We start from the raw sequence: 23,296 nt of genomic DNA, 5'->3' as shown, positions 1-23,296 counted from the left end.
AGAGAACTGAAGATGAACACCGAGCCGAGCCAGATAGCGAACAATAGACTGACTCGTTTACGAGTGAAGAACCGGTTGCATCGGTTTTCGGATCACCAGTAGTTCTTTCGGACAGTTCGATTCAATAAACCGGTTGAAGAAAACGGTTCACCGGTTCTTTTTTCGCTCGACGTATAATGGCGTTATTTGCGATGATTGCCCTTGATTCAAGCCTTCGGTTTACCCGCGCTCATAACACTAGCACAGCATCAGTTCAGAATCAATCACCAAAAGAATCAGTTCAGTTCAGATGCCCTGTGTGTCGGTCTGCTTCACGCTGAATCACACATGCGCAGTATCATCAGCTCCTCAGTTCACGAATCGGACTCGTCTGACAGAAACGGTTCTTGACTCGTGAATGAGTCAATGTTTTGTTCGTTATCTGGCTCGGCTCGGTGTTCATCTTCAGTTCTCTCTTCACAAAAGTTCAGTCAGTGTACTGTTTGAGTACATGAATGGTTTGTTTGAACTCAGAGGGAGTTTCAGCCACATTAAAAAAGTTAACAGCTTATATTTGTGGATTAATGCGTATTAGAGATGCGAACTGTTTAAAACGATTCAGTTCGATTTGGTGAACTGAATGATTCGTTCGCGAACCGGATATCTATGGGCTGAAATATGTGCCACCAGAAACTGAATTTGAATTGCTAAACTTGAATAATTGCATTGAATAACTGAATTTGAATAACCTAATTTGAAAGTGTATTGTTTAATTTGAATCATTGCATTGAAAATCTGAATCTGAATTGTATAATTTGAAATTGTATTTATTCAAAAACAGAATCTGAATTGTAGCCGAATAAAATTTGTCCAATAAAATTTGATCCTCACTTAAAAATAAACTCTCTATATATCTTCACATTCACTTCTCACAATTCAGATTCAGTTCTCAAATTCAATTTCAAGTTACTGAGACAGACATCCGGGTAGTTGGAGGATGAAGGAAGAGCAATCGAGCACAGATCGATAGATCGCGTTCATTGGCGCACAGGAGCCAATCAGCACCTACGTTTTGAAGCAAAGTACGTACCCACCATGAAACAAGGAAGAAGTGCTTGCCTTGCCGACTGACTTGACCACCATGGATCCGCCTGGGACAAATATGGTAATGACAATTTTTTTTTTCACGATCTAACGATCTTTAGTTTAATGGTGTAGCTGTTTTGTAGAAACGGGGGAAATTACATCTTTCTCGATGTGTTGCAAACACAGTAGCTATTATCCCACGTTTTTGTGGTTATGTACTAGCTCTGGTAACAACATCTTTGCTTGGCGTTTATTATCCAGAAAAAAAGCACTTCTTCAAGCAAGCACTTCTTCCTTGTTTCATGGTGATGAATCTGATACAATTCAGATTGTCCTCTGAGTGGCGCCGATACAGGATGGCTGCCTCCGTGACGTGCTCTGCAGTTGTTTTTGTGTTTTTGTTAGTTTGTCCTGTCTTTAGTTATATTCCTGCAATCAGTTTCACCAGGGACGAATTGCTGGATATTCGGCAACACACATCTCCCGATATTTCACCGGTTTTCGACTTTTCTGATGTTTTGCTGGACATTCTTGTCGGCGGAGCGGCTGCCCTGATCACACGCTTCAAGAGGACGCGCAGGCGGGGAAAGCGAGCGGGAGCGCTCGTGAGACTCAGAAAACGCGGATTTCGAACGCCGTTGCCTAGCATCCATCTGGCAAATCTCCGCTCTCTACCCAACAAAACGGACGAACTGCTTCTGCTCTCTCGGACAAATAAAGATTTCTCCCACTCTGCTGCTCTGTGTTTCACGGAAACTTGGCTGAATGACACCATACCGGACAGCGCGCTCCATCTGCCGGACTTTCAGCTGTTTAGAGCGGATCGCGACGCAGAATCAACGGGGAAATCGCGCGGCGGCGGGACATGCTTTTACATCAATGAACGGTGGTGTACAGATGTAACTGTGTTAAAGAAGACGTGCTGCTCAAATCTCGAAACGCTCTTCATTAACTGCAAGCCGTTCTATTCGCCGCGGGAGTTTCATTCGTTCATTCTGGTTAGTGTTTACATCCCTCCTCAAGCGCATGTGAGCTCAGCTTTACAGAAACTCGCTGAGCAGATCACAGAGACAGAACAACAACACCCAGACTCTGTTTTAATCATTCTTGGGGACTTTAATAAAGCCAATCTCTCCCGTGAACTGCCAAAATACAGACAGCATGTTACTTGTCCCACAAGAGACAGTAATATATTGGATCACTGTTACACAACAATAAAGGATGCATTTCACTCTGTTCCACGAGCAGCTTTGGGACATTCTGATCACCTTCTGGTTCATCTTATACCGACCTACAGGCAGAAACTAAAATCAGCTAAACCTGTATTAAGGACTGTAAAAAGATGGACTAATGAAGCAGAGCAGGATTTACAATCTTGTTTTGACCTCACTGATTGGAGTGTTTTTGAAGCTGCTGCCACCGATCTGGACGAACTCACAGAGACCGTAACATCATATATCAGTTTCTGTGAGGATATGTGTATTCCTACCAAGACTCAACTAAATTACAACAATGACAAACCGTGGTTCACTGCAAAACTCAGACAGCTCCGTCAGGCCAAAGAAGATGCTTACGTGAAGGGGGACAATGTCTTGTATAAACAGGCTAAATACACACTGGAAAAGGAGATCAAAGTGGCAAAGAGGAATTATTCTGAAAAAATAAGGACTCAGTTCACTTCGAACGACTCCGCATCAGTGTGGAAAAGCCTAAAGAAGATCACCAATTACAAGACACCACCCCCCAGCACTGTGGAAAATCAACGACTGGCAGACGATCTGAACGAGTTTTACTGCAGGTTTGAAAGAACACCCATCACCTGCCCTGAACACCTCTCCACACAACCGTTCACACCAATAACAACTCCTGCAACCAACCCTGAATGCCTCTCCAAACAAACGTTCACACCATTCACAGCTCCTGCAACCAACCCTGAATGCCTCTCCACACAACCGTTCACACCATTCACAGCTCCTGCAACCCATCCTGATCACCTCTCCAATCAACCGCTCTCACCATTCACAACTCCTGCAACCAACCCTGAATGCCTCTCCAAACAACTGTTCACACCACTCACAACTCCTGCAACCCACCCTGAACACCTCTCCAATCAAGCGCTCTCACCATTCACACCTCCTGCATCCCCCCTCTCCCCCACACCTGCAATACAGATCAGCGAGGATGCGGTGCGCCAGGTCTTCAGGAAGCAGAAAAGGAAAAAAGCACCAGGCCCAGATTGTGTTACACAAGCCTGTCTGAAATCCTGTGCTGACCAGCTGGCCCCCATCTTCACAAAGATCTTCAACAGATCGCTGGAGCTGTGCGAAGTCCCTTCATGCTTCAAACGCTCCACCATCATCCCCATCCCAAAGAAATCCAAAATTACAGGACTAAATGACTACAGGCCTGTGGCTCTAACGTCTGTAGTCATGAAGTCATTTGAAAAACTGGTGCTGGCCCACCTGAAGGACATCACTGGACCCTTGCTGGATCCTCTTCAGTTTGCCTACAGAGCAAACAGGTCTGTGGACGATGCAGTAAACATCGGACTGCATTATGTTCTGCAACACCTAGACAGACCGGGGACCTATGTGAGGATCCTGTTTGTGGACTTCAGCTCTGCCTTCAACACGATCATCCCAAACCTCCTCCTGCCCAAACTAACTCAGCTCTCCGTGCCCACCTCCGTCTGTCAGTGGATCAACAGCTTCCTGACAGACAGGCAGCAGCTAGTGAGGCTGGGAAAATACACATCCAGCACCCGTACAATCAGCACCGGAGCTCCCCAGGGCTGTGTTCTCTCCCCACTGCTCTTCTCCCTGTACACTAATGACTGCACATCTAAGGACCCCTCTGTCAAGCTCCTGAAGTTTGCAGATGACACCACACTCATCGGCCTCATTCAGGACGGTGACGAGTCTGCTTACAGACAGGAGGTTAAAGAGCTGGCTGTCTGGTGCATTCTCAACAACCTGGAGCTTAACACGCTCAAAACAGTGGAGACGATCGTGGACTTCAGGAGAAACCCCCCTGCACTCCCCCCACTCACCATCATGAACAGCACTGTGACTGCAGTGGAGTCATTCATGTTCCTGGGCACCACTATCTCTCAGGACCTGAAGTGGGACATTCACATTGACTCCATTGTGAAAAAGGCCCAGCAGAGGTTGTACTTCCTTCGCCAGCTGAGGAAGTTTAACCTGCCACAGGATCTGCTGAAACAGTTCTACTCCACCATCATCGAATCCATCCTCTGCACTTCAGTAACTGTCTGGTTCAGCTCAGCTTCTAAATCTGACCTCAGAAGACTACAGAGGGTAGTCCGGACTGCTGAGCGAATTATCGGTTCAACCCTCCCATCTATTCAAGAACTGTACTTATCCAGAGTGAGCAAAAGGGCTGTTAAAATCACTCTGGACCCCTCACATCCAGCACACTCCCTCTTTGAACTGTTGCCATCTGGTCGACGCTACAGAGCACTGAGCACCAGAACGACCAGACACAGGAACAGTTTCTTCCCTCAGGCAATCCATCTTATGAACAGCTGATAATAACTGTGGGACACACTACACTATTTATATTTATATACACTACACTTTTTATCCAACACACATACTTAGCGTACACGTAAATCTTTTGCACATAATATACATGTACATACATGGAACACACTATACTACTTATATTTATATTTATATACACATACACTTATTTATCCAAACACACATACTTAGCGTACAGTTACAATTTTTCCACATAATATACATGTACATACATAAATGCTCTTTTTAATATACCTGCCATACATTGTCAATTTGTATATTGTCAATCCTTACCCACCTATTTGTATTTTTTTGTATTTTTTATTCCTTATTGTGTTTTTTGTTCTGTCGCTGTTATGTTGCACTGCGGAGCTCTGTCACGAAAACAAATTCCTCGTATGTGTGAACATACCTGGCAATAAAGCTCATTCTGATTCTGATTCTGATTCTGATGGTGGGTACGTACTATGCTTCAAAACGTAGGTGCTGATTGGCTCCTGTGCGCCAATGAACCCGATCTATCGATCTGGGCTGGATTGCTCTTCCTTCATCCTCCAACTACCCGGATGTCTGTCTCAGTAACTTGAAATTGAATTTGAGAACTGAATCTGAATTGTGAGAAGTGAATGTGAAGATATATAGAGAGTTTATTTTTAAGTGAGGATCAAATTTTATTGGACAAATTTTATTCGACCACAATTCAGATTCAGTTTTTGAATAAATACAATTTCAAATTATACAATTCAGATTCAGATTTTCAATGCAATGATTCAAATTAAACAATACACTTTCAAATTATGTTATTCAAATTCAGTTATTCAATGCAATTATTCAAGTTTAGCAATTCAAATTCAGTTTCTAGTGGCACATATTTCAGCCCATAGATATCCAGCTGCTTTGTTTTGAACACTCTCTCACAACAGACACGGAAGAGAAGACAATGCTGAATAAAGTCGTCGTTTTTGCTATTTTTGGACCAAAATGTATTTTCAATGCTTCAAAAAATTCTAACTGACCCTCTGATGTCACATGGACTACTTTGATGATGTTTTTCTTACCTTTCTGGAAATGGACAGTATACCATACACACAGCTTCAATGGAGGGACTGAGAGCTCTCGGACTAAATCTAAAATATCTTAAACTGTGTTCCAAAGATAAACGGAGGTCTTACGGGTTTGAAACAACATGAGGGTAAGTTATTAATTACAAAAATTTGCTATCTGGGTGAACTAACCCTTTAATGCTTCTTTTTGTTATTTTAGTTAGTCCTGATGATGAAATTATTTAACACTGTCATATTTAATGCATATTAAACTGGTTTTCTGGGTATTTACAGCTGTTGTTGTTTATTGTCTTTATTCATTCATACCATTCTCTTCTCATTTTTGTTATCTCTCTCTCCCTGTAGGAGGCATATTCTGTAGCGAGGCAGTTTAATCTGATTCCTCCTGTGTGTGAACAGGCCGAATATCATTTATTCCAGAGGGATAAAGTGGAGACGCAACTGCCTGAGCTTTACCATAAGATTGGTATATACACATAAACACACATGATTAAAATATGATCTATGAAACAGCCTAAAGACACAGTCTTGCACCACAGGAGTTGGTGTGGTATCCTGGTCTCCTCTAGCCTGCGGCATCATCACAGGGAAATATGAAAACGGCATCCCAGAATCCTCCAGGGCCTCTTTGAAGGTACTTTAAAGGAGTAGTTCAGCCAAAAATGAATTTGCTGAAAATGTACTCACCCTCAGGGCATCCAAGATTAGAATAGATTTGGAGAAAAGCATCACAGTAATCCACAAGTGATTCACACAACTCCAGTCCATCAATCAACATCTTGTGAAGCAGAAAGCTCAGTGTTTGTAAGAAACAAATCCGTTAAGGCATTTTAATTGGAAATAGTTTTTAAATAGTTGCTTCTGGCCAGTCAGCTGTGTGGACTCTTATTCTGACGGCACCCATTCATTAATGAGCGAGTGATGTAATGGTAAATTACATTTAGATTTTTGAGTGAATTTGTTTAATCCTGTGTGTCATGGCAGACACATCCTAGACATAAGGATGGAGATGTGTTGATTAAACTGATATTTATCCAACTGAAATAGTGCCAGATTTCTAGTGCCAGTGATTTAGGAGCTCATATAGTTCATAGATTACACCTTCAGCTAGTATACAGCGATGAGGTTGGGAGGTCTGTCAGGGCAGATTTGCTGTACTCTCTCTCTCTCTCTCTCTCTCTGCAGTCATACCAGTGGCTGAAGGAGAAGATTCTGAGCGAGGATGGGAGAAAGCAGCAGGCAAAGCTTAAGGAACTGACCCACATAGCTGAGAAGCTCAGCTGTACCCTTCCACAACTTGCCATTGGTAGGTCAAAAAAACTTAAACTGTCACAAAGTGCAACTTATTATCACTGCCATAGTGACTCAACTGTTCTGTCACTGTTTACATAAGAGTAAAATACTGAATTTCGGCTTTCATGCATGCACATTTCCTGACTGAGAAACAAACCTTGACATTAATCGACAGAGCTTTGAAGTCACCAAATCTGAGGGTTGAATGGTACAATTACATAATAAAAAACAAACTTGGCAATTTCTTGGAAGTTGGAAGCATTTTTGTGACTTTGAAAACCTTGGTGTTGACTCTTTTACAGTTTTAATGTGTTTTCATAAATGTTCTGGTGGGTAATATTCTTTTCAAAAATGTATAATATATAATTTATGAAATTTTTAATTACCTATTTGTTGTGTAGTTTTATTTTTATGTAGTTTTATTTTTGTTTATTAATAATAATGATAATAAATATTTTCTAATTTTTTTTGTTCATATGAATTGTTTTTAATAAAACATTTTATTGTGTATTTTTTAAATAGTCAATAATTATTTCAATTTTGCTTTATTTATTTATGTTATATAATTTGTTATATTTTTTCATTGTATACTTTTTTTTGCAATACAATTTATTGTATTATTATTATTATTTTTTTCAATTTAAACAGTTTGATAAAAAATATTTTGTAAAAAAAACTGTACTGTTAAAAAAAAATCCTGTATCAACAATCCTTACAGCAGCATTTGGCTGCAGCACCTGATCAGAATCCCACCAGCTCATTTGAGATTCCCATGATTCACTGGCTATTCTCTGTGCACCTCTGTAGCCTGGTGCCTCCGTAATGAAGGAGTGAGTTCTGTTCTCCTGGGGACCTCCAACCCTGCACAGCTCACTGAGAACCTGGGGGCGATACAGGCAAGAGTTTTACCAAAGCATCTCAAACACACTCGCACACTGTGGCCTGTTACAGCTCTGTGCTTTCATCTCTTTACACCTGTCTTCAGAATCTCACAGGGTTAATATACATTTAAACATCAAAAAACAGGATTATTGCTTGATGTTATTTTTATGTGCCAAGGCAAAATTTCACACACTGATAAGAGATCCAACTAAACAAGCTTCAGATAAAGATGGTTTAAAACTTAAAAATATTTAGATTAAACGAGCAATTAAAAAAATCTAAAACAAATAAAAATCAAGATCATTTTTATTTTAATTCATCCCTTGTGTTTAAGTAATTAAATCTACAATCTCGCTGACAGGTTCTTCCAAAGATCACTCCTCACGTGGCCTCAGATATCGACAAAATCCTGGGTAACCGTCCCCAGAGTAAGAAGGACTACCATCACTAGGCCTTTCTGTGAGCTTGTAAGCCTTGAGACTCAGGATCCCGTTCCAGTCCTCTTGTTTCGGCGGGTGTCCACAGTGTGTGATTCCCACCATTGTGTGTCTGTGTCAACTTCTCCTGCAGAGAGCCATTGTTACAGTTACAGTAGAAATGCTAAAGTGTTATGCATGCTTCTGTCCGACCTAAACCTGAGCTCAACCTCGCATTAAGGTCTCTGTGGAGACACACCTGCCTGTGAAGCACAGAAGCTCCCGGACTCCCTCGTCTGTGGAGTTTTGTATTCAGTTGTCATAACCCATAAATGCCAAAGTCAACCTGGTCTTGACCCTTGACCCTTCGGACATCCATTCTGAAAAGGGACGAAAGACAGGCCCTTATGAATGGCCCTGATTAACGTCTATAAAACACTGTAGTAAGGAAAATGCACTACATATCATTCTGAGAATGTACAAACTAGGAGCTGTGATATATGGCAGAGCAGCATGTAGAGTTAAACTGTGTACGATGTGTGTGCATTGGTAAAAATGTGTTGGAATAAAAAGCCATCAACAGCAAAGTAGGCTGTTATTGTGTTAATTGTTCTCCAAAATGTTTAACATTTTTAAAAGACTGTTTGTGTATGTTTCCTTTGTAAATCCTGCAATTTGTGTCATGTCTGATCTTAATTCTCTGTTGTTTTAAATTTACATTATAAAAGAAACTTAGGTTGTTGAAATGCTTTTCCAGTGATAAAAGTACACTGGTTAAAGATTTAAATGCTTGCTGCTGTATTTGGCAACTTTTGTACTGCAAGGCAGTGCATACTTGAGTCCAGAGAGGGCTAGAAATGCACAACTACTTAAAAGCAACTACTTAATGTCTGTGAGAAATGAGGTCAAAATGTTTACAAACGTTTAATTATGACGCTGTTAATTAATGCATTATGCAGAGTGCTTTTAAGATTAAAATAAAAATGTACATCTCTAGTTTATGGTGTTTTGGTATATGTAAATGATTTTAACCATTTTAAGTTACTTTGCTGTTTGAAGAACATGCCACAAAAAAGTCATCTGGAAACAAAATAACCTGAAACGAAAAGAAAAACGAAACTAATTTAAAAGTTAGAAAAACTAGGCCATAACTGAACGGAAAAACGACGTCAAATGAGGCTGCTAAAAATACTGAATAACATAAACATTAACTTATGTCTCCATAGAGACTACATCCCTCCCCTAATGCAACAAGCCCCGTCTACCTAGGTTTTCTATTGGATGAACGTTTTGTCAGTTTCAAAATTCTGTTTTTCATTGGTTCATTCCCTCCCGTCACCTTATTTCGATTCCATACGCGCCAAACATTGTAGGACGTGACATACTTAACGCAAACACTTCGAGCTAGCGCTGTTTATGGCCATTGAAACTTGCGAAATCCTGTAAACGAGGGTTTGCTTTGTTATTTATTATTGAATTTAGCCGTCTAAAAGGAAAAAAGGAACCATCCCTCTCTCTGCCTCCAAGGCAGCAGGCAGCAAACTGAAAGCACAGCAAGTTGTTGAAACGAGCAGTGTGGTGGGTGAGTCGCACTTCTTATAATCACAATGACTGTGTTAGTTTGTAATGAGATATATATATATATATATATATATATATATATATATATATATATATATATATATATATATACACACATGATCAAAGCGTTCTAGCTAGTCTCGAAAACAATAACGGCGTTGGTTTAGATCTTATTTATGACTGTCCACTTTGATTCAAAGCGCATCGGCGATGTGGCTGATGCACGGTCGGAGAAGCAGCCCCAGGGGCGACAGTGTGTGTGCTGCTGATGACGACTGCAGTATCAGCAGAATGATGAAGACCGACTCCTTCTGCATGAACCAGTCATTCCCCTCCGCACGCAACTGCACTCTCAACCGCATGGACTCTTCAGGTGGGCCAGACAGACTGCTTTCACACGTGTGGACACTGAAAAGATCCTGGAAATTATATAATAATATATAATAATCAAGATGAAGCTTGCCAAAATTACAACAGTGCAGCATACAGCAGTCGTTGTAACAATATAATGGTACCACATTGGAGATCTCTTAAGAATTTGTTGCCAAGTGTTTTAAAAAATATCGAAATTATGGTTATTCAGTAGAGAGTTTCAGAGTGGTTGCTGAAGAAGATTGTTTCTGAAATATCTAGCCCGAAACGGGTGACTGTGATACTTTTATTCAAACTTGTATCCCTTTATTTGGAACACAATAATGTATAAGACAGAATAACATCCTCAGTCACCATTCACTTTCACTGTGTGGAAAAAATATATACTGTTCAAAAGTTAGGGGTTGGAATATTTGTATTTTGTTTTTACATTTAATTAATTTGAAATATAAATAATCTGTAATATCATTGTCTTTACTGTCAATTTGATAAATTAATGCATCCTTGCTGAACAAAAGTATTGATTTCTTAAAAAAAGAAAAAAAGGACTGACCCTAAACTTTTGTATGTGCAAGTCAATGGTGACTGAAGCCGTCATTCTCCTTAAAATCTTCCTTGTGTTCCACAGAAGAAAATGTAATATGGAAAAGTAACCGAAGAGTTAATTTGCAGACTATTCATTTTTACTCATTTATTTTCCCAAAGGTGATTCTCATGTTGGTTCTTCCGTGGCGATGAGGAATCTTCAGATCTCTGATCTGCATTGCTTCCACCCTGTGTCTCCATCATCTACTCAGTCTCTAGTGTTGGAGAGCTCTCTGCTCAAAAAGCTGATGTGTACTGCTCCAGAGAAGAGAGGCACAGCTCTCACCATCAACCCTAATAAAGCTATTCTGTCCATTAACTGCACCACATTACAGGTACGGACGATTATTTTCACCAAAGCCCTTTTACCAATTAAACAAAGGCCATATTACACCACATTTTTGGATTCTTTGCCTGGACTTTAAGCTGCTCGCCTATTCGTTGAACTATTGAGTTATTACAAAAGATTTCAATTATTTATTGATGTTATCTCTTTTTGAAAGGTTTTGGATGCAAATGAACATGCTTGTAAGCTGTTTGAGTGTGCATACAGTGATTTGATTGGCCGGAAGCTGACCTCTCTCCTAAAAGCCAGTCAGATGCTTGAGGAGGGCCTGAAAGAGGAGACACTGGATTCTGATGGGAACCTAGTTGTGATTTCTGCCAAAGTGGTATGAAACCCTGTGGTTAATTAAACAACAATTCACTTAGCTGTCACAAAATGATTTGAATTTTGAATATCATTATTTGAGTCTTGAATATTTCTTCCACACTGTGTGTTTTGTCCTTGGCTCTGATCTCTGGTTTCCTGTGCTGGATGTGAGCATCAGTAATTAAAGCCCAGCTCTGGCTCATTCTCTCCACAGGTGAGCGCAGTGAGTTTGACAGGAGCTGAGTTTCCTGTGTCTGTGTGGCTTCAGATACTGGAGCAGCGGCAGCAGATCTTCGAGCTCCTGCTGGAGCGAGTGGAGAGAATCACAGCACGTGTGACATTCACTCAAAATGTGAGACTCATTCCCTTGCAACTAATAGTGCACTGAAAGATTGTCCTTATGTATTTAATTTAGCATTTGTAAACCTAATTTGATTACCTTAATTAAGCTTATATTGATATTACACAATAAAGAATTTATAGAATTAAAGAAACCGTATTTAACAGGAATATACACTACCATTCAAAGGTTTGGGGTCAGTAAGATAGAAGCAAGGATGCGTTAAATGTATCTGTATTTTAAAAGTATTTTACACTTTTGAACTTTGTATTCATCAAAGAATCCTGAAAAAATAAGTCATGATTACCACAAACATTTTAAGCAGCACACCTGTTTTCAACGTAGCAATCTGAAGTAAAGTAAAAAAATATTAAAAGTTTATTAAGCACCAAATCAGCATGTTAGAATGATTTGTGGAGAATCATGTGACTCTGAAGTCTGGAGTAATGTTGAATGTTTAATGTTGAATATTTAGCATTGCATTTTGGAATAAATTACATTTTAAAATATATAAATATAGAAAACATTTCTTATAAATTGTAATAATATTTCACAATATTTCTGTTGTATTTGTGATCAAATAAATGCCGCCTTTTGTGAGCAGAAAAGACGTTTCAAAAACATTGAAAATAAATCTTACCGACCCCCAAACTTTTAAACAGAAGTGTACCTCTAAAGAAAATTGTTGTGTAAAGCTGTTGCTTAATTGGCCAGAAAAGTTTTAGCCCCTCCTCCTGTTTCCTCAGGGCGGAATCCTCAGTTGTGATGCCGCTTTTGCCCATCTCTATGGTTACCACGCTACAGAGGAGATAACTGGGCTGTCGATCATGTCTCTGATGCCTTCACTACAGATCCCCTTCCACTGCAGGACAACTCCCAAGGTCACAATAAAGTCTCAAAAAAATCCTTAAGGAAACGGTTGGCATTTTTGCAGTTTCGTTTGGTCATGCTAGTGATACAGAAATGATGATAAAAATAACAGACTGGTTCTATTTCTTATTAATATTTAGAATTAGCCTTTATTTTTATGCATTCAGCTTTCATTTTAATTTGTATAATTTTTAGTGATTTTGTTTAATCATTTTTATTTGTTTTTTTTTCCCCCATTTAGTAATTTTAGTGTTTCAACGTTATTTCAGTAAGTTGCCAAGGCAACATTTTTCAAATTTATGTATGTAATGTTTTATTTATTTTTTATTTCAGCTTTATTTCAATTTACAAAAGTGTATAATAGATTTAATTTACAATAACTGTGCACTTCATATAGCTTGTTTCTTGACCGTTGTATTTCAGGTGTTGCGTGTTCAGAGATTGTGTGTGCAGGCCAGGTGTGGTTTGGTGGTGCCAGCATGTGTCCGTCTGCAGGCTGCTGTGTCCTGTGGAAGATCACCGCTGCAGATGAATGGATCAGCACATCCAGAACCTTCTGATGGCTCACTCATAAGCTGTCGACAGACCAACCAAACTCCTTCAGGTCAGTCTTTCACTGCAGTGCATGCAGTTTTGATAGGTGCTTCAACAGACTGAAGTCACAATCATTCACCTTAAGTGTGTGTTTTCTCACACTGACATTGAAAATAAAAATATGCATGCAGATTTCCTTCTGTGAATGATATTTCTGGATTTATTTATAGACTTTTCCAATATTTACTCAGACATAAATGAAATCTTTATTTTCATTGTGTTTCTTGTCGGTATTTGTCCAAGCAAATTAACTAAGTTGCTATTAATAAATTGAATTAGATTTCAGTGTGATCAGTGCAGTGCACTCTTGTCCTGCAGGTGGTAAATCAGGTGCAGATGGTGTCATGTCCCCCAGCGCAGGTGTGCTGTACTCTGGGTCAGTGTGTGTGTTTGCTCCCAGTAGCTGCCTCCTGACGCTCCTGCCCAATGGCAACATTCACAGCCTCAACAACCCCTTCAGCTCTCTGCTGCTTGGATACAACAGCAGCCAGCTGCTCGGAAAGGTACAGATGCTATGAGACATTCCCTTTTAGGTTGGGATTTGTGTTAAGTCCGTATAACTCTGTTTAAAAAAATATATGCTTTTAGTTTTAGTGGGTCCAATTTGATTTGGCTAATCCAACCAGTGTTATTTGAGTGTGATGCAGTTTTATAGTTTTTATTAATATTTTAAATGAGCTGTTTCAGTTTTCATTTTAAAATGATTTTTTAAGGGCTTTTGTTATGTATTTTAAATGTTTCCAAGCTAGTTTATATGCTAACAGTAAGCCTGTGCACCTGTGTGTAGAATGTCACATACCTGATACCAGCGTTTTATGAGCGAGTTTGTGCTGTGGACCAAAGCAACCACCCTACAGCTCATCCACACGACACTTCCAGCCCTTCTGACAGCTGCAGAGGTACAGAGATGTGATGGACTGTAAGGATACACACACTTTAGCTTGTGGTGCTGTGCTAAAATCCCCTAACTTCCTGTCTGTCTACTTCTCAGAGCCCTGTAGATGTTCTGCTAGTGCTAACTGTCCCCCTGCTGATGTTCGATCCCTCTTTACTGACATGCTCTCAACTAAGGAAGATCAACAGGAGACATGTAGTGAGTTCCTTATCTTATTGCACATTTATTTTATTTTATTGCTGTCACTTAATTCTTTTTTTTTATTACATTTTTGTATTATTATCTGAATTATTGCTATTTTATTTGTCTTTATTCATTTTATATTAACCAGTGTTTTTGCTCTGATTGGATGATACGTGCAGATCCAAACACAGTGCTTGCTGTTGACAGTGTGATGGTGCATCAAGCCATGCGTAGGAGAGCTGGTCTTGGGAAAGGGAAGAGGATCTTCACTGGGACAAGCGCTAAACTAGAGAAAGAGAGCAGTGTCCCATCAACCATGACCTCACCTGCTGTCACCAAAACACCACTGAATGGGTTACATACTACACTTATTCCTTTCATTTACTTTTTTCCCCTTATTTGTTAATATGCACAGATTAAGGGTAAATTGCATGGTCAGCATGTGGAAATGAAACCCATTATTATTTAAATGTGTTTTATTTATTTTAATCCTCATAGATCATATAAAAATCATAATGGGTTTATTATTCAAATAAAATATTAAGTAATATAAAAAACTATTAAATATAATCAAATATATGGTAGCATTTGCTGCTTGTAATGATTGCAATTGAATTATTGTAAATTACTGCGCATGTGCGATTATTAAAAAGCACTCTGTAGCAGTATCATTGTGACGCTTTTATAGTTTTTGATTAATATTTAATTTATATACAGTACAGACCAAAAGTTTGGACACACCTTCTCATTCAAAGAGTTTTCTTTATTTTCATAACTATGAAAATTGTAGATTCACACTGAAGGCATCAAAACTATGAATTAACACATGTGGAATTATATACATAACAAAAAAAGTGTGAAACAACTGAAAATATGTCATATTGTAGGTTCTTCAAAGTAGCCACCTTTTGCTTTGATTACTGCTTTGCACACGCTTGGCATTCTCTTGATGAGCTTCAAGAGGTAGTCACCTGAAATGGTTTTCACGTCACAGGTGTGCCCTGTCAGGTTTAATAAGTGTGATTTCTTGCCTTATGGGGTTGGGACCATCAGTTGTGTTGTGCAGAAGTCTCGTGGATACACAGCTGATAGTCCTACTGAATAGACTGCTAGAATTTGAATTATGGCAAGAAAAAAGCAGCTAAGTACAGGAAAACGAGTGGCCATCATTACTTTAATAAATGAAGGTCAGTCAGTCCGAAAAATTGGGAAAACTTTGAAAGTGTCCCCAAGTGCAGTCACAAAAACCATCATGCGTTACAAAGAAACTGGCTCACATGCGACCGCCCCAGGAAAGGAAGACCAAGAGTCACCTCTGCTGCGGAGGATAAGTTCATCCGAGTCACCAGCCTCAGAAATCGCAGGTTAACAGCAGCTCAGATTAGAGACCAGGTCAATGGCACACTGAGTTCTAGCAGCAGACACATCTCTAGAACAACTGTTAAGAGGAGACCGTGTGAATCAGGCCTTCATGATAGATTATCTACTAGGAAACCACTGCTAAAGAAAGGCAACAAGCAGAAGAGACTTGTTTGGGCTAAAGAACACAAGGAATGGACATTAGACCAGTGGAAATCTGTGCTTTGGTCTGATGAGTCCAAATTTGAGATCTTTGGTTCCAACCACCGTGTCTTTGTGTGATGCAGAAAAGGTGAACGGATGGACTCCACATGCCTGGTTCCCACCGTAAAGCATGGAGGAGGAGGTGTGATGGCGTGGGGGTGCTTTGCTGGTGACACTGTTGGGGATTTATTCAAAATTGAAGGCATACTGAACCAGCATGGCTACCACAGCATCTTGCAGCGGCATGCTATTCCATCCGGTTTGCGTTTAGTTGGACCATCATTTGTTTTTCAACAGGACAATGACCCCAAACACACCTCCAGACTGATGAGTGATGGGGTGCTGCGCCAGATGACCTGGCCTCCACAGTCACCGGACCTGAACCCAATCGAGATGGTTTAGGGGTGAGCTGGACCACAGACTGAAGGCAAAAGGGCCAACAAGTGCTAAGCATCTCTCGGGGAACTCCTTCAAGACTGTTGGAAGACCATTTCAGGTGACTACCTCTTGAAGCTCATCAACAGAATGCCAAGAGTGTGCAAAGCAGTAATCAAAGCAAAAGGTGGCTACTTTGAAGAACCTAGAATGACATTTTCAGTTGTTTCACACTTTTTTTGTTATGTATATAATTCCACATGTGTTAATTCATAGTTTTGATGCCTTCAGTGTGAATCTACAATTTTCATATTCATGAAAATAAAGAAAACTCTTTGAATGAGAAGGTGTGTCCAAACTTTGGTCTGTACTGTGTATATATGTATATATATATATATATTTTCCCTTTTCATTTTGATGACATTTTAATTTTATTAATGTCTTAATTTTTATATTACATTTTATTAGTTGTATTTATTTTAGTAAATCAACTACATGGTAATAAGAAATGTTACCTTGACAATAGATGAATCGCCTTCGATAATGAACGTGATATTGCGTAGTTTGTCAGTGATCTACGGCTCTGTCTATTAAGTGCCGCTCCATTTGAAAGCAGGTGATGGCAGTTTAGCGCCAGATTTCCTGACTAGATGAGCATGATCATATCGTTAGATATATCGCCCAGCCCTACTTGACAATATAGATGTTCCAGAAAAAAGAAAATGGATGACAAGTGCAGATTGCCTTTATTTGTCATCATTCTCTCTGTTATTCTCAGGTTGGATGACACTACAGAGCTTTTTGAGCAGGTTGTGGATGTGACTGCTCAAGTGTCTGACTCCGCCAACTCCACTACCGCTCTGCTACAGACCTTTGCTCTGGTAGAGTCCCTGGAAGTCCACAAAGCTTGCCTCTCCGCTACTGGCTCTGCTCATTGTGGCCCATCAGAGCAGCTCTTCACTAGGCGAGATGCCTCCAAGGCCCCAAACTCAGACAATAAAGAAGCTCCAGTACATTCCTCTGGCACTGTGCCACATCCAAAACCTCACACACAGGCCTGCCAGTGTTCAGAGAAAGCCCAGCTTCAGGACTCCAGCTTTGAGGTGATTTCTTTAGGCAGTGGGTCATCGTCTGGGTTCTGCGAGCAGCTTGTGGGCGGTTCTGGTCCTGAAAAGTTAGATGAGTCTCAGCAAGGTCGTCAGCTAGCAAAATCGGGCAGTACCTTTCTGGATTTGAACTCTAATGGAGATGTCATTGTTCATGCCATGTCAGAGATGAACCTGAATGACAGTGTTGAGATTCTAAGTGCATCTGCAGGTCTTAACCATTCGCTTAGCTCATGTGACACGGCTGAGCTCCTGCGTACTCCTTCACCCTTCGTTGTGGAATTTGAAACTGAAGCAGAAGCTCAAAGCTGCCCAGAGCAAGAGACGATACAAAATCCTGCCCCATCACCACTAGAGCAAGAACAGACAACAAGCCCTCAGCAGAAGACTCTAGAGCAACATCCAATAAATCATTTAACCAAGCTTCAGGAACAGTGGAATTCCTTTTCGGAACAGGCTATCGACCGTGTTCTGGATCTCCAGAGGGAGAGGGGTGGAATTTTGTTGCCAGGTGACACTCCTTCCACCTCCACTCCGAAGAAGGTCAAGGTGAACTCCTCCATTCCAGAGGGCAGGATTCATGTGACCTGCTACAACAGCGATGGAACACCAGTTGGTATGTCAACTGTGTAGCTGTTGTAATTATACTAGGGACCAATAATGACTACATGAATACAACTGATAGCGTGGTAATTTTCTGACTCTGTGTAGAGGTGCAGTGTGATGTGCGCTGGGTGTCCCTGTCCAGCGGTAGCTCCCTGGTCTGTCTGTGGCTGAGTGGGAGTCATCTCCTGCTCCACCACCAGGAGGCTCTACAGAGCACAATGTCTCCCACAGTGAGGACTGGAGCCCCAGAACAAGAGGCCTTTGCTTGTAGCCTTTCTGAGGTAAGCTGCCTGAATACTTTAAAACTGAGCTCTTTTAAAGGTATAGTCCAACCAAAAATGTTATTCTTTCAAAATATCTTCTATTGAGTTCTTCAGAAGAAAGTAAGTTGTACAGATTTGGAACATCATGAGTGAGGAGGGTAATTTTGGGTGACCTATAACTTTAGTATCTGCATTTAAGATAAAGCGGCAACCTTCCTTTCTTCCTCATTTAGGCAGTTCGTTCAGATGCCTTACGCTCCTCTGTGGACCTGGAGCAGTCCGGAGCATGTGAGGGTCAGTTTGAAGAAGACTACCATCCACTGCGCTCCATTGGAAAGGGAGCCTTTGGTTTTGTCTGGCTTGCTGCAAGACGGATAGATGGACAGGAAGTCAGTGACGCTCTTTCTGCACTCACTGCTATTCATACACTCATATTCATCCGGTTGCGAGATAATAACTTGACAACAGTGACGTCAGTTGTTCAAACCTTTGCTCAGGGTTCTTAAGAGATGATATTTACACTCTGAGTCCGTGTCATTGCTGTATTGTGTATTCAGTCTTTTATGGACAATTATATGAGCTGGTGAAGAGATGTTGAATTTATTATCACTTCAATTTCAGGTGGTTGTGAAGTTCATTAGGAAAAGTGCAGTGGTGAGTGAATGCTGGGTGGATGATCCTGATCTGGGTCGGGTCAGTCAAGAAGTGGCCATACTGGCTCGCCTGCAACACCCCAATATTGTGAAGGTACGCTGAGAGAACGGCTTCAGTTCATATGAAATATTTACAATATTTTGTTGCCAAAAGTAAATGATGCAAAACAGCCTCCTAAAAAAATAAAAGTATTTGGCCATTAGGTTCCTTAAATGCAAATGTTGTTGTTGAATGTCTATTTCAATCTGTTCACATGCTTTAAAACCTTGCTGTGAAGTTTAGGCTGCAAAGAATCGGTGGTTAAAATAAATTGTTTCACTGTACTACAACAGTACAACCCCAATCTGTGTTGCTGTAATTTTTTGGATGACTTTTCAAATCTCGGGGCGGTTTTTTCAAAATGTTTGCTCTTGAAAGATGGCTCAGTACCCAGTTTATTTGGTTTAGCTGGCTCTACTGAATCACATACTGTAAGTATGATAAATAATAGATGTTTAGATTTTCTAACGATCGTTCAAAATACAGAACTACGGCAAAGGGCGAGTCGTTTCTGAAACGCACTGTACAAGGTAGACCAATCACAACAAACTGGGCTATCTGACCAATCACAGCAGATTTTTTTTTATAAACTTATTGTAGGAGATGCCCAAAACAATATTAGGAACTTTAAAAATTATTGTTCACTTAAAAATACGATAAAACAAATTTCACAATATGACTATTTTTACTATATTTTTGATCAACTAGCTTGATCAGACAGACTTGGCAAGTCAAAAAATGACCCCAAACATTTGAACAATACATTTATAGATATAATATTCATATTGTACATTTTCTGGATTATTTGTCAAGTTTTATATTGAACATTGCCAAAATGCTAGTTATGGTCTGTTCACTCTTTGTGTTTATTAGTGTATTACTTTTTTGCTCCAGGTGCTGGAGGTGTTTGAGAATGAGGGATTCTTCCAAATGGTCATGGAGAAGCATGGGGATGGGCTAGACCTGTTTGAGTTTATCGACATGCAGCCAAGACTGGATGAGCCTCTAGCCAGCTACATCTTCAGACAGGTGAGAAACAGGCTGTGAGAACTGTTGCGTATAGAAGTTGTAATTGGATCACTTTTTCCCTGATGTCCATCTGTATGTGTCTGTGCGTAGTTGGTAGCTGCAGTGAGTTATCTGCGTAGCAAAAGAGTGCTCCACAGGGACATAAAGGATGAAAATATCATCATAAACTCTAAATTCCACATCCGGCTGATCGACTTTGGCTCTGCTGCCCTGCTGGAACCCGGAAAGCTCTTCTATACCTTCTGTGGTACTCTGGAGTACTGCTCACCAGAGGTGCTTCAGGGAAACCCGTACGTACTGAAGCATCACACAGACATCTCCGTTCCATCTCTGTGTGTCTAAGCTTGATGAGGACAGAAAACAGGATAAGATCAGGCGGTTAAAGGCATAGTTCACCTTCAATTGCTTGACTTGAATAGGTTTTTTTTTCATACCATGGAAGTCAGTGGGGACCAGCAACTGAAGGGGAACTATTCCTTTATATATTCATGTCTATAAAATAAGCAGTACATTAATTACTGTATGACTGAGATCACCACAAAGCCCTTGAACATTCATGTGCACGACTCATCAGAGTAGGTCTTTCTTTATTTACCCTTAATAAAAATGTAGAGACAAGTTAACAATTATTATTCACTCAGGTTTCATTAATCCTGTTTGGATATTGAAATAGGTTAGAATACCCTTTTCAACTGGGAAACCTGCAACATCACCGTGTAAAAAAAAAAAAAAAAAAAAAAAGAAAGGTTTTTTTTATGTTGACTTAAAGCCTGTGGAGATGAATGTTAGATTAATGCAAGAATAATATTGAAAGCATTGTTTGTATATACAGGCAAAATATAAGATTTTATGTATTTTTATTTTTTGTATTTTATATTTTGATGTATGTAGATACAAGGGTCCAGAGCTGGAGATGTGGTCTCTAGGAGTGTTCTTATACACCTTACTCTTCAGTGAAAACCCGTTTGGCTGTGTGGAGGAAACCCTGCAGGCCCGACTCAACCCTCCATGCCCGATATCTACAGGTTTAAAGTTCTGCTTCATCACAGCTATGAACACTAACTAGAGACACAGGTTTCTGTAGGTCTGAAAAAGTCTTAATTCTCACCTCCAACAAATGAAGGCATTAAAAAGTTCTTAAATTGGAGCTGAAACTATTAAATTCACAGACATGCCATGTAATGTTGCATGCACTGCAATCAATCAAGATGCATTTACTTGAGATGCAAAATGAAGGTATAAAGGTATTTTTTTTCTGATAAATTGAGCAAAATTGAGTTTATGCTTAAGAGATCCCTCAGTGAGGCGTTAAGACTTGTTTCCCTTTACATTATCCAAGCCCGTTGGCAGAAATTTGTTCTCGTTTTAATCATAACACTTCTTTTTGAATAATTTCCCAGAAAAATAAGACATATAATTTTGAACATTGCTTTTTTTTTAAATAAAACCTGCAAAAACACTATTTATTGTGTTCAACCTGTTGCTGTGTGCTTGTTTTAGAGTTGTATGCACTGTTGGCTGGTCTTTTGCACCCAGTGGTTGATGAAAGAATGACTCTAGAGGAGCTCTTGGAGTCGCAGTGGATTCAGCAACCCATAAATCTAGCAGAGTACTCGTGGGGAGAGGTCTTTCCCGCTAGTGATGGTAAGACTATTGGTTTTAGATCATTTAATATTTTGGACATTTATGCCTTCGTCCTCCAAAAAGATTATAATACTTAGCTCAGTCAAACACCTTTTAATTAAAAAACAAAAAAAGAAAAAAAAAAAGATCTGCATCATTTATCTCATGATTTTCTCTCAGTATCCACAGAACATGTTGAGTCCAACTCATGTGTGCACCGGGCAGATATCCTCTACCTGGACCTCGAAAACAATCTGAGCACTTCAGAGGACACCCCTTTAGTAGATGAAGATGAGGATGAGGAACAGAGGAGAACCATGGCGGCGCTGCAGTCCGAGCTGCTGAAATATCTCACCGATGAGTGAGGAGCTGTTGTGAAAGAAATACTAATGTGTTCTGCTCAACTAATTATGACATTTACATCTAATGTCACAATGAGCACTAATGCACAATGTCTGCAGAACTCTCCTGCCGCTGTCCTCCTTGATGATACCAGTCCGTCCAAAGAGCAAAAGGAAAGCATTACTGGGAAAGGAAGCCATCTGTGTTGCTAAGAAACAGCTTTATCTCGGTGAAGGAATAGGAGTGTATTTATGAATGTTGCTTTTCACCTTTCATGGAGTTTTTAAAACCTTGTATTCTGAGATGTAGAAAATTCTTGCTGTTGGTTGTAATGCTGTGGTGTTGAGCACAAGAATTGTCCTGTTAAAACATGAGACATGCACTAGACCTTGATGAGGGTGTTTGTTATTAGGCCTTCAGAGCTGGAAAATAATTTTAGGTTGATTTTTTTTTTTTTTTTTTTTTACATTTTAAAATTATGAATATTTTAAATATTTTTAACTTTTAAATGTTTATCCTATGAATAAATTATTGGCATAATTTCAGTGTACTTTGGCTGTCGGTTACTCACAATTTTTTTTTTTTTTTTTCAATTTATTCACAGGCTTTGTAAAGCCTCAATCAGGTGTTAATGTCAGTTGAATTCTTCAATAAAGTATTAGCAGTTTATATTCACTTTCGTCTTGTCTTCCGTTCAAACCTCCGGAACGGATGGAGTCAAGTCACCTTTAATTATATAGTGCTTTAAACAAAAAAGATTGTCAAAGCAACTGAAGAACATTAATTAGGAAAACAGTTTGTGAATAATGCAAAATGACAGTTAAAGGCAGTTCATCATTGAATTCAGTACTAACATTCAATTGTGATAAATCGCATAAAAATCAAATGAATAAATAATAGCTCATATAATATTATGATAGGATATGTGACTGCTTGTCAATATGAATCTCCTAAAACAAAGTTTGTTAAAACTAAGACTAATTTTGCAAGAAACAACAGATCAAAACAAACAGGACTCCATACTGATTTTAAAACTATTCTTTATCTGTTATCTAATTAAACATGCGACAAATTCACTATGATGCGCTGTTCACTTGCAGAACACAAGCTTCTGTTGGGCACTCTTAAGTAGTGAGTTTAGGTAAAGGGATGCAGCACCAGTGGTTGATTTTTAGCCAAATATCAATGCTTTGAATTTTATACAAGTGGGTATTGGTAACCAGTTATTAATTACTTATTTCAATTATATTTTACTTGAGGAAAACTGACTTGATATATCCACTAAAAATACCCAGTAGGTGCTTAAAAGTAAAATGTCTCAGAAAATGTAGTTCTAAGAAAGGCTGTAGTATGGTTTTATAT

General features: G+C 39.6%; 2 protein-coding genes across 2 annotated transcripts in view; both read left to right on the top strand.

The window, feature by feature from the left end:
- LOC132154642 (voltage-gated potassium channel subunit beta-1-like) overlaps window positions 1-9,258 on the top strand; it is a 42,162-nt gene extending 32,904 nt beyond the window's left edge. Inside the window, exons 10-14 of the mRNA XM_059563287.1 lie at window positions 6,017-6,137; window positions 6,211-6,305; window positions 6,857-6,977; window positions 7,772-7,860; window positions 8,208-9,258. Coding sequence (XP_059419270.1) covers window positions 6,017-6,137; window positions 6,211-6,305; window positions 6,857-6,977; window positions 7,772-7,860; window positions 8,208-8,297 — 516 coding nt within the window. The 3' untranslated portion in view covers window positions 8,298-9,258. The remainder of the gene's footprint in view (window positions 1-6,016; window positions 6,138-6,210; window positions 6,306-6,856; window positions 6,978-7,771; window positions 7,861-8,207) is intronic.
- Window positions 9,259-9,604: 346 nt separating this feature from the next.
- On the top strand, window positions 9,605-21,991 carry LOC132154624 (PAS domain-containing serine/threonine-protein kinase-like). The gene is made up of 20 exons (XM_059563259.1): window positions 9,605-9,844; window positions 10,044-10,216; window positions 10,921-11,135; window positions 11,304-11,471; window positions 11,667-11,804; window positions 12,539-12,673; window positions 13,086-13,266; window positions 13,575-13,759; window positions 14,044-14,155; window positions 14,248-14,349; window positions 14,514-14,688; window positions 17,051-17,994; window positions 18,090-18,265; window positions 18,481-18,636; window positions 18,869-18,994; window positions 19,835-19,969; window positions 20,060-20,259; window positions 20,861-20,994; window positions 21,470-21,613; window positions 21,773-21,991. Exons 2-20 carry the CDS (start codon window positions 10,054-10,056, stop codon window positions 21,955-21,957), a joined length of 3,774 nt encoding a protein of 1,257 aa, XP_059419242.1. The 5' UTR covers window positions 9,605-9,844; window positions 10,044-10,053; the 3' UTR covers window positions 21,958-21,991.
- The last annotated feature ends 1,305 nt before the right edge of the window (window positions 21,992-23,296 follow it).

This window comes from Carassius carassius, chromosome 12 (genome assembly GCF_963082965.1).
Source record: "Carassius carassius chromosome 12, fCarCar2.1, whole genome shotgun sequence".
In the NCBI taxonomy this organism is placed as follows: Eukaryota; Metazoa; Chordata; class Actinopteri; order Cypriniformes; family Cyprinidae; genus Carassius; species Carassius carassius.
This window is presented reverse-complemented; position numbering and strand designations above follow the sequence as displayed.

What these genes read in the sequence shown, in the direction of transcription:
- LOC132154624 (XM_059563259.1), top strand. Translation starts at nt 10,054, where the DNA reads ATGTGGCTGATGCACGGTCGGAGAAGCAGCCCCAGGGGCGACAGTGTG. An exon ending in ACTGCAGGACAACTCCCAAG is followed by an intron (nt 12,674 to 13,085) that starts GTCACAATAAAG and finishes GTTGTATTTCAG; the next exon opens with GTGTTGCGTGTTCAGAGATT. An exon ending in GCAGCCAGCTGCTCGGAAAG is followed by an intron (nt 13,760 to 14,043) that starts GTACAGATGCTA and finishes ACCTGTGTGTAG; the next exon opens with AATGTCACATACCTGATACC.